Below are 16,491 nucleotides of genomic sequence, written 5' to 3'. Positions count from 1 at the left end.
ATACATACATGTACATATATATATATATATATATATATATATATATATATATATATATAGTGGCGGATCCAGGATATGATCAAGGGAGGAGGTAAACCATAGTTTGCCTCTTTATCCAGAGTAAACAGGATTGAAGCCAATTTTATCCAGTGTATACCTGAGCGTCAAGAGGGGGGGGGGGCTATAGCCTATAGCCACCCTTGGATCCGCGCCTGTATATGTATACTATTTCCAGTGCCGGAGTTACGTGTAAGCGAAACGAGCTATAGCTTAGGGCCCCGCTCTCTTGGGGGCCCCAAAATCTAAAGAAAAATTGGATTTCTAAAATATAAGAAAATTTAAAAAAATAAAGTAAAATTTATATATACGTAACAACAGTGCTTCCTGCTGTGTAGCCTACGTTCGTGTAATTAATAGGGCTCCTTCTACCAGTCTGCTTTCTAAATTATCTCTAGTTTCTTCATTGCTGTATGTAGGGTGCGTATGTTCATCTGGACACATAAAGGACCCCATTACCTTCAACAGCTTGGGGCCCCACTAAACCTAAATCCGACTCTGACTATTTATGCATGTTTGCTCCCTCTTTTTTCGAAGCAGTGCTTCTTTGATATTGCTTCCAATTTCGGCAGGTTTTACCAAGGGGGGAAGAGTCCTTACTCATTCCAGGCATTCAAACTAGGGACTGGACTACTTGCTTCCAACATTCTGTCCCCCATGTTTCCCGGTCTGAATCAATTGTCTAAAGCCCATAAAACATTCAAATTCATATATAGATGTTGCTCATCAGTGTCGACACCTAAATATTTCTCAATCAACGGTAGGGGTGTTTGGTATCCTCAATCTGTCTCCCTCTTATTAGCGGAGCGGTAGTAATATTCGGTAGTAATTCTTTTTAAAAAATGTTTTTTAATGTATGTAGTAACGCATAGGAAACTAAATTTTAATATACCCTACTAGTATAGAAACGTACCATGCGGTACCTTACCAAAATAAACACCCTATGCTAAGGACGCAAACATTAACAATAATAAAAAAAGATAATAATAATCATTTTAAAGATATTCTTTCATTAATCAAGTCGCACTTAAAAGTTTAAAAAAAATGTTTATGCGTGACTAAAAAAAAGGGATGCGCTCTCATATAGGCTTACAGTTACTTTATAAATTCTTAAATTGACGCACTCCATTCTTTTTATTTAGTCTTGCATAAACAAAATTATTTTTAACTTTTTAGTGGGAATTTATTAACAAAAGAATGTCTTTAAAAGGTGTCTTATCATTTTTTTTTTTAATTCGTTGGACACCTTTTTCAAATCCTAAAGTGATATGCAACCAGGGATACCAGGGCTGGTTAAAGACTAGTATTTATTTTAGGGTAAGGAAGTTGAAAATAAAAACATATTAAAATTTGCGTTTAAAATAAATAGATATATTGCAAAGTATGAAAGTAAGAATGGAATATTGTATTGTCACCGGACTTACATCGCTCTGCAACAGTTCTTAGTTCTATGACGTCAGGGAACAAGTTCAATTTATACGAACACTTATTTAATGTTTGAAACAAACACCTGTTACATCCTTGTACACTCATGTTCAAAATGATTGTCGCATATCTATAACTGTCTTCTTGTAAAAATATCATGTAATAATGATTTTGCAGGAGACTTTTAATACTGATACTATGTGTACAATCGGGAAATATATGTGGTAAATTTTATAGGAAAATACAGTAATTATAAATACGAAGATTAGAATGAGTAAAATACACCGTAAAATGTTGCTAAATGGACACGAAAGTTTTGTTTTCGTTTTATTGTTCTTATTTACTGCTCTTTTGACATGAAATTTGCCACATACATGTCTTTGCCAATTGTACGCATACTAACATTATAAGAAATACCGGGTGAATTCGTTATCAAATTATATTCCTACAATAACATATTTATAGACATGCGACAATAATTTTGGACATGAGTGACACATCTTTTAATTCTATTGTTAATGAAGTGGTCTATTTCCCCCAATAAAAACCAACATCAAGCAGGGCATGTGCTTCCTCCTGTCCTTCTAAGCCGGCCCCCAAGGCTGAATGTAACATTGCGGCTTTTTCCTGTTATAATAGGAAAAACTCAGGATGGTCAGCAACTGGTATCGAACCCAGGACCATTCGAATGTGAAGGCGAGAGAGAGGATAAATCTGGTGGTCATATTTTGAAAAGAAAATAAGGAAATGGATTCCACTAAAAAAATGATTCACATTGCCAATACATTTCAAATCTTTGTCTGGGTTTTCTGCCTTTCAATTCCAAGTTTTTTTTTTTTTTTTTTAAACCACGAAGGCTCTAAATAAATTAGAATATCTTTTATTTATTTATTTATTTATTTTGACTCATTTTACATGTCGAGGTTAAGGCTATATGTAGCCTTATCTACCACCTAAACATGACACAAAATTGAAAAATCAAAGGATATAGCTAACAATAGCAAAAGAAAAAAAAAGTTAGAAAGTAAAAAAAAAAACACAAGAAACAGACTGTCACTTGAACACACACACACACACACACACACAAACACACACACAAATATAATATACTGCTACACGAAAGTACATACATGTTATAATATGTAATAAGTATTGGGTTTCATATCTTTATGACAAGCTTCTCTATTGGCTCTTCTGTCTCTGTGTCCATTCAACCCTGCTGCGATAACAATAAATTATAAACTGCTCTTTTAAAAGATGCTAAAGATTTTGACTCACGTACCGAGGTTGGCAAAGTATTCCAATCACGACACGTCGAAATTATAAATGATTTGGAGGAATAAGTTGATCTATGAATAGGAATTGCAAGTTGGCTATTAAAACGTGATCTTGTGTCCCTCTCATGGAAATCGCTTAAAAAATTAAGATGTTTTAGAAGATAGGAAGGTTCTGTAAAAGTAAGTGTTTTATACAGCAGTACCAACGAGTGCAATTTTCGCCGTTGCTGCATCTTCAGCCATTGCAGCTTTTCAAAGAATGGCGTAACATGATTTGAGAATTTTAAGTTAAAAATAAAACGTATACAAGCATTTTGTACTCGCTGCAAACGCTTTTGTAAATGTATATCAGCGTCAGTTAAGGCGGTGTCACAGTACTCCAAATGTGGTACCACTAGGGTTTGAACAAGAGTTTTTTTCAACTGTGTTGGTAAAAAGTTTTTTAATTTGCTGAGAGAATGAAGAATTCCAAAAGCCTTCTTGCATGATGCGTTAATTTGATCGGACCAAGTTAAATATTTGTTAAGTATGACGCCAAGATTTTTCACAGAGGAAGAGAAGGGAATATTTACGCCTTCTAAAGTTATATTGGGAACAAGTGAAGCATCTATTAACGTCGTTGCACGTTTGGAAGTAATTAAAATTGACTTTGATTTGACTGGATTTATAATCAAACAATTATTTGCTGACCATTTAGCCAAATTACTCAAGTCTTCGTTCATCTTTGTTATACAAGTATCTATTTGCTTTGGTGAAGAAGATAAATACAATTGAACATCGTCCGCATACATGTGATACTTACAGTGTTTTAGAGATTGTGCTAAGTCATTAATATAAAGGCAGAAAAGAAGAGGCCCTAAAACACTACCTTGAGGAACCCCACAAGGAAGGTCACGCTGACCAGAAACTAAGTTGGCAACCACCACATACTGTTTTCGGTCGCATAAGTAATTTTGGACCCACTTAGCAGCTGAAGTAGAGAAACGAAATTTTTGTACAAGTTTCTGTAGCAAAATGTCATGGTTTACTGACTGGAATGCTTTGCTATAATCCAGTAAGGTAAGTATGGTTATCTCTCTCTTGTCCAAAGCAGAACGTATATCATCAGTAATACTAGTAAGGGCTGTAGAAGTGCTGCAATGTTTACGAAACCCGGATTGAAAAGTGTCTAAAAGGTTATAAGTTCGAAGGTGCTCACATATTTGATCACTTACAATATATTCAAGAGCTTTAGATAGGGCAGGTAATATTGAAATAGGCCTTAAGTCTTCTGCAGATCGGACATCCTTAGTCTTAGGGAGAGGCAGGACTCGTGCTGTCTTCCACAAGACTGGGAATGTTCCGGTAGTAAGGGAAAGATTAAATAAATTGGTAATTGGGGAGAGGACGAAGAGTAATATTTTCTTGATCAATGTTATGCTTATTTCATCAGCACCTATAGCAGTGGATTTTATCCTCTTAATCGCTTTCATTACATCATGTGGGGTGACACAAGTGAAAGAGAAAACATTTTCTTCAAAATTAGGGATTTGTCCTGTATTATCAGATCTTACATTTATCTGTGAGCTAGAACTATCAATTCTACAGAAATAATTGTTAAGATAATCAGCAGAGAAAGGAGCAGCTACATCCGGCTGGACTCTTTTGCTGCTACGAATGCCAAGTAGCTTCAAATTTCTCCAAAGATGGGAGGGATTCTTGTTCTCAAACAGGGTGTAGGAAAATTTTAATTTTGCATTACGCACGACTTGATTACATCTATTTCTAAGGATCCTATATTCCTCAAATTTGTCATTTAAGTTGGGTAGATTCAATTTACGTGCTTTCTTAAATTTACTATACGCTCTGTCGCGACAAGCCATTAAACTTCGAATTTCATCTGTAATCCAGGGCGAAGGAGAACGAGAAACACGTTTTTCTCTCAAGGGGGCATGAATGTTCAGAAGATAAAATATTAACTCATTGAAATAAGATAGTTGGTCATCCACAGAAGGAAAAGAACTTATTAGATGCCAAGGCAATAACGCAGCATCACGCAAGAGTGCTTCATTGTTAATGTTGGCTAAATCTCTGTATAAAACAATTTTAGGCTTGAATTTGGGAGTCTTAATAGAATAGCAAACAAAGATAAGATCATGACGCGAAATGCCAGGTACTGAAAATTGACCGAAATGAAGAACTCTATCAATGTCGGAAGTTAAGATTAAGTCAAGAAGTGAATCTGAGGTGGTAGTATGAAACGTAGCTTCGAGCGGACAGATGGAAAAATTTAAGGATGTAGTAATCTCGCGGAATGTTTCTACTTCACGTTTAGTGGACAATAAATCAAAGTTCATGTCCCCAAGTATGAGACTATGCATATAAAGTGGTGAGATACGAGAAATATCTTCTTCGAAATTCTTAAATGATGCCCCTGGTGGGCGGTACACACAAGCCAAAAGCAATTTTTGGTTCTCAATAGATATCTCAACTATGATGTACTCAGATTCGAAGCTATAATGACCACCTGATTGACAAAGAATTTTTGCGTCAATGTCATTTCGCAGAAAGATTGCAACCCCACCACCACCTTTGTTAATGCGATCGTTTCGGATAATTTTGAAGTTATTTAACAATACCATCGACTCTCCCGTGTGTGTGTGTGTGTGTGTTTTAACATTGGCATGGTTCTTCATTTTATATCAGATTCTTCCCGCACTATTCTGTTATTTACCATAGGTAGAATCTTTTGAGAAAGAGACAGGCGACAAGTGCTTTAGTTCTCTATGGTATGTTTGTGACCGTTGTAGATATTTGAGTGGCTCTCTGACAGGGAGCTGACGGCTGATATCATGTTGGTCCCTCTTATTTATTTGTTTCTTCAGTTCTGTTTCTCTTTTAGCCAAAAGAAAAGAATTTCACTCTTCTGTCCCATTTACAGCCGTAACCATCCCCCTCCTACGCTGTCCAACTTTGACCACATGCAGGGTAAAACGAAGGAAAAGGACGGGTGCATTTGCTTTGACGGCATTTCAGCGACAACCCCATCTGTTGCCAAAATAAGGAAACACTTTGCACTGCGATATCTTCGATTTGTCAAGGTCACTTGACTCCAGCCGGCTCTTAACACTTACCGAATGTGGTGATAGTTGTTTATCACTTCCGGTTTCAATAACAGAATAAGATCAGAAATGAAATATATTTTTAGCACTGAATTGGTATGAAGAAACTGCTTCTCGCTAATTATTTATTCATGATGATATCAGTGTTGTAACCAAAAAATCATAGATGTTCACCACTTCTGATTTCAACAGATAGTGAAAGATCGAGAAAAACTCATTCTTGGGATGCTGAATCTGTCAAAAACAGCTTTTTGACATACCTTTTCGGTTTTGCTCCATGGAAATGAGGTAAGTATAGAACCGGATGTACTAGTGAATTTCAATCATTTCCGGTTTTTGTAGAATGTTGCTAATGTTAACGATATTCTTTTGAGAAGCTGAATCTATTGCTGAAAACAGCTTGTTGCTATCTATTACCATTTTTGTTCTACGGCGAAAAACGTTGTAACCCGAAATACCTAATTTGAAACACTTCCCGTTTCAATCGAGTATTAACGGAGGAGATTGAATATATTCTTGGGACGCTGAATCTATTGCTAAAAATTGCTTCTCAATATGTCCTACTATTTTTCCTCAGATACCTATCGAAAGGCGGAAGGAGGGACGGACATAGCCCTTCTACAAGCCTTCCGACACTTATGCATACCGGGAGCCGCTGGGACTCAATGGTAGAGTTTTCACCTCTGCATGGAGTCCCTGGTTCGATCCGAGCTCGCACCAAATGAACTTTGTGGTGGACAAACACTGTGTGCGTGAGTTTTCTCGGGGTTCTCCCGTTTCCTCCAACTTTATTCATTTCACCATTCCATTCATTTCTCATCATCACCGTCTCCTTTAGCCTAGTAGGCATAATCATGGCACGTAAAACTCAAAGATTTCATTTCATTTTCATTTTACTTATGCACAGCATAGTATGGTCTAAAAATAGGCCTACTCTTATGTACAGTACATCACCCAATGCAAAGTGCACTCACTTCTTTTATGAGTATATAAGAATAAGGTGAAAAAGTCGAAGTAAAAAGAAAAAAACTTAAGAAATTTTGGGAAATACGAAATCTGCCAAAAATTTTGGAATTGTGCACTCAATTGAGCAATTGAACGAACTACTGTGATCATGATTTTTGGGTTTCAGGGGTGGGAGCGTGGAGACCTAACTGCAAACCTGTCGTAGCACGAAATATAAATATACTTACTTAAATGTTATTTCACTAGAATGAAACATTTATTTCGTCATTATTTTCTTATGCGTCATTCTATATGTATTTTCCCTATAGCTAAAACAGCACATCTTGGTGGGTGGGCAATGTTTCGAACATATAGTGTTTTTCTATCAGGTTAAAGCAAAAATATAAGCGAAGAAAAAAATAAATAAAATGAGTTTATATATTAGAAGAAAAACTGCTTTATTTTTTCATTATCTTTCCGGGATAGTTTTTTTCTGCCTTTTCTCGCTCAGTGCCAATATTGACCTGTCGGCTTCTTTGACCAGGGAAGACGGGGGTATGAAGATGAGAGATGAAAAAAGATTTTGCTCTTTTGTTGGACTGGCGCTGTGCAAACTGTCAACATCAATGTTGATGGAAAGCCCCTGGCTGCATGTTATTCATGTAGCACGGAAATCTTGACAGCTTGACCATTTTTCATAGAGCCTCCATATTTATTCTCTCTCTTCTTTTTTTGTTATCTTATCGAAAAAATAAATCGTTGAGGAAGGTAGAACTATTGTGAAGTGCATGGGACACACTTAATTAGCAGGAAGTAAGTAGTATTGCTTTATTCTATTACTACATTGAAGAAGATTAATTTATTAATATAAACTATTATAAAAGTCTATAAAATTCTACTGCTTACATTACTTTTGTATTTAACCATAAATGGCACGTTCACTACATGTACTAGAGTCCAGCGTATTTGTATCAAAAAAAGGACGAAAGTAAGTTCAATAGAATAGAATAGAATAGAATTACTGTAGCATGGTTGAAGCCTCTTCCCTTCCAAACTTCCTAACTCAACATACATTTGTACACTTTCTCAATAAAACTATAACAGAGAAATCGTTGATGTAGCATGAAAACTTGATCCTAACACTTTTACTCTTTCTCTTATAAAAACAATCTAGTTCTATCTTTTTTTTTCTGAAAATATAGGTGAAGTACTTTGCAATTACTTATCGCCATTTCGGGTGCAAAATAATACCCGTTCAGTGTTACATAAACATAGTGGCTTCTAGTATTACACCATTCCTCAAAGCTTGGATCCCTCCCAAAAAAAAAAAAAAAAAAAAAATCTGGGTGCGCGCCTAGAGCCAACTAATCAGGTATGGTGAGCTTGAAACCTGATAACCATACTTGAAGCATACAAATTAGAGTAAATTAAACTTCCTGGCATAAGAGTCCACTATGGGCTATGATCTGCCAAAACCTCTATTCGTTGTAAGATATGCCTCAAAGTGTTGTAGTGCACTGAGAAAAAAAAAATGAAGGTGGCGTACTTAAAAAGATAGGTTACATGCGTAATTCCTGTAGTTTTTGGACTTAACGTACAGCAGACGTGTAACTCAAAACGCATGTTTTATAATACTTTCTGTATAAGTGTTCTATCTATAGGCGGTCAGGGTCCTACATACAAATGGACGTATATAACATATAACTGACGAAGGTAACACAGTATATGCATATGATATGCGGAAAACTGTTAGATGTCAGACATCCTGCAACGGGATGATGTAACATCTAAGGGCAGTGCCTATGTAGCATACGGATAACGTATGCTCCGTACTGATTTCTGTAGTAAGCAAGAGGATACCGTATATTTGTACAATATACCGCTGTCCGGAGAACGGAGTTTTCTCTGTGTAGTGTTTAGTAGTAGTTAGTTATTCCCCCTCCCCTGTTTCGTTTTCGAAATAAGACGACAAATTTCACGATTCTTTTGGGCAACACTAGTTCACTCAATTCTTAGATCTCAAACACTGTATTACATGATTCATAGTGTAAAATACAATGAAGAGTATTTATCAACGTTTCAAGATACGCAAGTCATTATACAATATACGGCACTCTAATAATAAATTTGGTTTGAATGTTATTAGATCAACTTAGCGCAACGTAGAAATAATTCTGTTAACTTCTATATAGAAAAAATCAAGGCATAAATTTTGTATATAAATTTAGGAAACGAGACGAAACAAGCTTTTCTAGAATTGAAAAGAGACGAAATTAGAAAATTTACGAAACGAAATAACTTTATTGCATGGCAACATTTATGATTAGGTTTGAGACCGATGTTCTAAACTCTTAATACAAATAGACAAGAGCACCGATCCTGGGGGGGCCGCGGCCCCCCCAAAGCTCATGTAGGCCCCCATGTATTTTATGAATATGTATTTTTATTGTTATATGTATTGTTGTATGTGTTTTTTTTTTTTTTTATGAATGGGGCCCCAAAGTTACAGAGAAATCGACGCCGTTGCAAATAGACCCTCAAATTTTGCCATTGGGTTTGGTAGCGTCATGGTGTCTCAGGACGTAAAATAGAGGTAAGCATTCCTGGTATGAGAAAGCACTTCTGGAATTCCAGGAGATATCTATCATAAATGGGTTGGCTTTTGTCCGGCTGTGGTCATACCCTGGAATTCGGTATTATGCTGGGCGGGAATATCATATTTATATTAATGATATTCCTTATAATGTCGCTTCACCCTTCGTCAATAGTTATTTATTTGCTCAATATCTGATCTCAATATCTGTGTAAACTCAAGACGAAAGGACTCAGTTCAGTCTATATTAACATCACCTCAGATATGATTAAAGATTGGTGTACTTCCAACTTGCTTTGTATTAATTCTGGTGCTTACTGGTGATTGTCAAAGACTTGGTGCTTACCTGCAATAACAAAAATTCGAATGCAGAACTTAAATGTATATATATATATATATATATATATATATATATATATATATATATATATATATATATATATATATATATATATATATATATATATATATATATATATATCATGTTCCGTTTTGGGGGTTTTTAATTGACAATCAGTTGAACTGGGACGACCATATCCTTAAAGCTGAATCTAGAACCAGTAAAGGAGCTTGTTTAATACGTAGATTAAGGTTGTGCTTAAGTTTACAGGTACTTACAATTGTTTACTATGCGCAAATTCATAGTCATTTCAAGTTATGGCACGATACTTTGGGGTCATCAGTCCTCCATCAAAAACCTATTGAAAATACAAAAGATGTATATAAGATTGATGCTTGGTCTCCCTAGTCGTGCACATTGTAGGTCAAGCTTTGTTAAACTAGGAATTATGACAATTCCTGCAATTTTCATATACCAATGTTTGCTTTATATCAAGGAAAACAATCATATTTACAATGAATTAGGGCATTCTCATACATATCAAACTAGAAATAGGAACCGTTTAGGATTATTTAGATGTGAATATAGTAAGATACAAAAAAAAAAAAAAAAACTTTTACTATATGTCAGTTAAATTTTATAATTATCTTCCTATGTTTTTAAGAAAACTTCCATTTCTGGCCTTTAAAAAGCAATTTCAGAAATTACTTATTATTGTATAGCCTATATAGTGTTGGCAAATTTTTCGAAACCAAAATTGGTAGTTAAAATATTTTCGCCTGTTATACAGTCATCTTTGTTTATATTATGGACCCATTATGGTATGTTATTAGGTAGCACTAAAATTTTTAACTTTTAACTATTTATTTCTGACGATTGTAATACATCTGATGTTTTCAGGTATTTCTGAAATAAAATTTATTATTATTATTATTATTATTATTATTATTATTATTATTATTATTATTATTATTATTATTATTATTATTATTATTATTATTATTATTATTATTATAGTAACTGCAAAGCATTTCATTAGTATACGCTTATTCGCCTTGAAGTCTGTATGCATTGCTTTGAAACTGCTTATGGAATACCCAAAGAAGATTTTAAAAATCTAAAAGTCTTCAGGGATGTTTTACAATGTTTTGAAAACAAAGAAAGAAAACCCTGAAAGCATATCTAGTTATATGACTGAGATTAAATGTCATGAAGGTTCAAAGGAGATAAAAGATTCAAGATATTTTTTGTAACAATAGTAGTAGTAGTAGTAGTAAAAGTACTAGAGAAAGTAGTTGAAGTGCATGGAAGGCATCGAATGCCCAAAGAGGACTTGACGGTGTGAGAAGACGTACGAAGGGGGCTGCGCATCATTTGCGAGTCAATTCAGCAAAGTCTCAAGTGAGTGCTGCCCTCTCGATCGATTGCTCTCCTCACGTGACCCACATTTTGGCAGGGGGAAGTATTGATTGACGCTACCCCTTAAGGGTGCACGAGAGGTGGAGGCAGTGGTGAAAGGAACTACCCCAAATGCCTTCTTTCGATGGTCAAGAATTTTTTTAACCCTTGTCCTGGAAAGAGGAGCAAGAGACTAGAAACCCTTGATTAAAAGCGGCGACAAGTGTATCTTCAAGTTACCTAATCACACGAAATTGCGTGCTGTACTAAAGAATTACGCTTTTGTTAATGTTTGACAAAGTGTAAATATAAACACTGCAGTTTCAAGATAAACGTGCTTTTATGGATTTACACAAAGAAATTTTCATGTTAAATCACCATCAGTTAGATCAGCATTGTTGAGTATACAGTATATCATATAAAACAACAATTATTTGTTTCTGAAATTTCCCTAGACAAGTTTTGGAATAGAAAGACTTCTTTGTTTTAAATAATGTGAGGAACAATCTGAAACAATCTGACCATCGTAAAGAAAATAAATTATTTTTAAGCAAAATCTACGCTACTACAATATCTATAAATTATTTATACTTTTACATAAAACAGTGGTGCCCACCCCCCCTTATGTCCATGACGCACCCCCCCCAATTGTCTATCCGTAGGTGTTCATCCATGAAAAAATCTTCTTTTCGATTAATTTTACCCCCCCCCCATGAAACATATTTATATAGATTTTTACCCCCCCCCAAATATTTCAATGACGCAGTTTGCGTCATAGCCCCCCCTTGTGGGCACCCCTGCATAAAAGGTAGGCGTTCGCAATTTTGCCACGCAAAGTTTTGAATGCTCAGTGTAAAATCCTGATGGTTGCATTAGATAGATTGATACCTTTGGTATCTATGATAGAAATGTCCGTTCCATAGACCAACACTTAATGCCTTTCAAAAACGAAAAATAAAAAACCTTGCAAGTAGCGAATTTGCCAAATAGGATATACGAAATTTCACCAATTCACTATAATATTATCTTCAAGTTGATTATTAAGTTAACGGAAGAGAATGAAGTATTATTATTTAAAATAATGCGAAATTATTGTTTTACAGTCCACACAGTATTTATATGAACTTAATATTATAAATGAAATGACAGAATAAAATAATTATTTCAACGTATTTTTAATCAATATAAAAGTATTGCTTACTACATTAGTAACCATTAGCGTAGTTGCTAACGCTTTCGCCTTCGGTGCGAGCGGTCCCGGTTTCTACTCCCGGTGGGGGCACTCGGTCGAAAAAGTGTAAACGCTTTTCAGGCCAGCTACCCTGAATGAGATTCCTGTGTTTTCCTCATTCACATCAGGCAAATGTCGGGGTGATACTATCTTATAGGTCCCAGGCCACTTCCTTCCATCCCCAATCCTTTGTTCCTTTCCTTTCCGCAGATAGTGTGCTCGCCGAGGGACGTCATCCCTCAAAACGTGACGGGCAAAAATCCTAAATCCATCCTGACTCCTTATAACGAAAATATGATGTCCAGACCACTACAACGATTTCTGGAAGTAAACGTAAGTACCAAACAAAGAAATGTAAATATCAAATAGTTTGAGTCAAATAGAGAGTCCAGGAGGAGATGGGAGGAGAAAAGAATATACAAAAATCATTGAATCGAAGAAAACTCGTTCTAAAGTTTAAAAAGACTGTCAAAACTGGTACTATTCCAACATATCTTAAGAATATCTGCAAATTGTCACTGGTTATTACACAACATTCATTTAGATACTGGTCCAAACTCTTCAAAAATACTCAGTTACTCCAGTTCGAAAACCTGAAATAATTTCACATATTTTCCCCTTCAAAATCAAAAACAAGAACCAGGATTATTATTATTATTATTATTATTATTATTATTATTATTATTATTATTATTATTATTATTATTATTATTATTATTATTATTATTATTATTATTTATTCTACCTTTTGGCAGTCGTGGGACTAATGAGTATTTTGTTTGTTTGGGTCTAGAAATGTTTCATCCACGTTTCTTGATCTTCAGCTTCCTCTTTTAACTTCCAATATTTAATTCTATTCTTCAAATCATTGATTAGTTGTTCTTCTTCCTATTCATCGCTTTCCTTCCACCTTTCCTTCTATGGCGGTATGAAGAAGACAATTTCTTCACAAGATGTGTTCAATTCAATTGGAATGTAAGCTTAGTTTAGATGTGATACTTGTGTTGGAAGGAAACTTTAAGCCTCTCTGGTACGATGCCATAACTTTTTCCAATTTTGATAAATATTGCAAATATAATGTAGAAGTTCGGAAACTAAGCCATCTACGTCAGTCATTTTCAACTGGATGTTCTGTAACGTCACAGTTTTCATATCCCGTTCTCAGTGAACCAAACAGAGAGGACAAGAAGCACATGCCAAAACTTGCCGTGAAAACGGTATTGGTGACAGGTAAACGAAAACATCAATGGCATCTGTCAATGGTTTTCTAGATACGCTATACATCGATCCACGATTATTCGTACAATGCCAACACTTGTTTTATTTTATCCCCCTGTCTCTACTCTTCCCCTCCTTTGCTCCACCTATTACTCGTAGTCCTTCTTCCAATCAAAATCGTGCCCCTACGTCATACATCGGCCAGCTAGGAGTTACTGTTCTAAGTATTTAATCACAAAATGCTGTTAAAAGAACTAATTCATAATTCTAAGTTTCTCTATGCAATCCAGAAATATGCTCAAAATGTCATAGTTATCGGCGACCGTATTTTTACACTTATTATGTTTGTCATTAATTTTTGTATTATTTTTGAAATATAAGCTTCTCATTGCGCGTTAAGTTTTTTTTTTTTTTCAAATATTTATAAGGATTGGCTGTTTTCTTCCAACATATATTTCTACTCTTACCTTTTAGACGATTTTATTATATGTACTGTTAAAACTTAAGAGCCACAAATGATATTACTATGTTAGTTGTGTTATCGTTTTCCCACAGAGTACTGGAAATAATTTCTTGCTTATGCAGAAACCGGGAGGTCGATTTCAGCGAGTTGTACTGGAGACCCAAGCAATGCTGAAGCGTCAGTCCGGATCTCAATTAGGCAAGCGAACTGATAGGAAGCCAAAGGGAACATTGAAGCTTCCTGAAATTAAAGAAGAAACTTCGACAACAAACTCGTAAGTAACATTCAATTTGATTTATTTAGTAAATCAATAAGAAATACTTTACACACGATACTCTTTATAACAAAATAATGAAAAATCAAAACAACCTATACAATAAGATTCTTTTTTAGCTTTTCTTTACAGCGATTACAAAACGCAATAAAAGAGTATAGTTAATCTTCAAGGAATATCATAGGATGAATTAAGTATGACGTAGGAAATAGTCGTTTAGTGGAAAGGGGTGCTCTCGACTGATTTGTTGTATCTTACTAATCTTATTCAATAGAAAACTAGCCCCAATTCACCGCAAAAGGGTTCGACTAAAAAATATGGTGGTCACTTAAAAAAAAAAAAAAAAAAAAAAAAAGATTAAGTGTATTCGTTTCCCAGACGAAATAACTCTTATAAAAGGTTTCAGGGGATGTCAAATTTATAACATGACAGGTTAAATTTGACATCGGTCCCTCTAATGAATGCCAAAATTTATAGAAGGTTGTAACGTATATTGGATCAAATTCAAATATTAAAATTAAAATTTGAGTTTGAGTTTGCCAAAGATCCTTTGGCAGTATGCAAATAAAATCTGCATGAGTGACCTCTGTCAGGCAAGTAAAGGACTTGTCATGTGATCTATTCTATGTGTTAAGCTAGGCCATGAAAAACTGAAGTCTATCTAGTACATGGAGTTCGAACTTTAGGTCTCCAAGGCGTATGTTAATTCGATGAAACTAATAAACAGTTACTAACAAAAAGAATTAATACGCGAGGTTATATCTTCCTGTGATACTCCAGGGTTTTAGGAAGACAGAAATTAAATAAATTGGAAAGCAAATTGATTCCTATGGATAGCACAAAAAAAAAAAAAAAAAAAAATGTGAACAGATATTTTATTATTGCAGTGATGATTACCCCTTAGTTGTGCCCCTAAGTATGAATAGTAAGTATTGCTGTTATTTCTCTAATAGACCTCATTAGAAGATGTGAAATTTACTTTGGACTCATAAATTTAATATAAAAGAAACGCTGAGTGATTTTTTAACAGTAATAAAAATAAGAATTTTAATAAACCAAAATACTTAATTAATTCATCAAAAGTTTTAAAGAATAAATAACAAAATTACCAACTAAGACTGATATATCTATCTATCTATCTATCTATCTATCTATCTATCTATATATATATATATATATATATATATATATATATATATATATATATATATATATATATATAACTAACTCTATGGCCTATGGAACCCGGAGGTTCAGTGCCGCGTTCACAAAAGCTCTCCACTGACTTCTATCCTTAGCTAATTGCATCCAGTTTCTACTTTGTATTCCTATCTCTGCGAGATCCATCTTAATATTGTCCTCCCATCTGCGCCTAGGTCTTCCTAATGGTCGTTTTCCTATGGGTCTACCAGTCAAGACTTTGAAAGCGTTTCTACTTTCTCCCATTCTAGCTACATGACCTGCCCACCTAAGCCTCCTAGACTTGACGACCCTAACAATGTTGGGTAAACCGTATAAACTATGTAGTTCCTCGTTATGAAGCTTCCGCCATTCCCCATTCTCGTTCCTCTTGGGTCCGAATATTCTTCTCAGGATCCTGTTCTCAATACTTTCAGTCTATGTTCTTCCCTCAAAGTAAGCGACCATGTTTCACAACCATACAGAACAACAGACATGATTATCGTTTTATATATTTTAAGCTTCAAATTCCTCGACAGAATTCGCGACGACATGAGATTTTGAACCGAATAGTAACACGAATTCCCTGCTTTTAGTCGACATTTAATTTCTTCGTGAATATGATTTTCGTCTGTTAATATTGATCCTAAATATTTGAAAGTATCCACTTTATCAAAAGTATTATTTAATATTTTAACGCCTCCACAATTTGCCGTATTACGGTCCCGACGCACTTCCATGTATTTAGTTTTCTCTGCATTTACTTCTAAACCCATGTCCCTGCAAGCGTTTAATAATATCTCTGCATTTATTTCTACTGTTCTCCTATCATCCCCTATTAAATTTACATCATCAGCATATGCCATAACCTGGTGAATGCCGTTCAACTCTAGACCCTGGTTGCTACTTTGATTTTCCTTATGGCGTATTCCAGCACAAAGTTAAATAATAATGGCGACAACGCATCTCCTTGTTTCAGGCCATTTTCGA

General features: G+C 34.9%; 1 protein-coding gene across 2 annotated transcripts in view; it reads left to right on the top strand.

Annotated features, from left to right (window-relative positions):
* Nucleotides 1-16,491, top strand: part of LOC145668494 (E3 ubiquitin-protein ligase ZSWIM2-like) — a gene marked incomplete at its 3' end in the record, with an annotated part of 229,351 nt that overhangs the window by 104,911 nt on the left and 107,949 nt on the right. The window contains 1 exon segment of one of the 2 annotated variants that reach the window (XM_081736448.1): nt 14,171-14,322. In XM_081736448.1, the coding sequence (XP_081592574.1) occupies nt 14,171-14,322 (152 nt within the window). 2 annotated transcript variants of the gene reach the window in all.

The sequence above is a fragment of the Thermobia domestica genome, chromosome 13 (assembly GCF_964235325.1).
Source record: "Thermobia domestica chromosome 13, izTheDome1.hap1.1, whole genome shotgun sequence".
In the NCBI taxonomy this organism is placed as follows: Eukaryota; Metazoa; Arthropoda; class Insecta; order Zygentoma; family Lepismatidae; genus Thermobia; species Thermobia domestica.
Note: the sequence above shows the minus strand (reverse complement) of the source record. Positions and strands in the feature narration are given on the sequence as shown.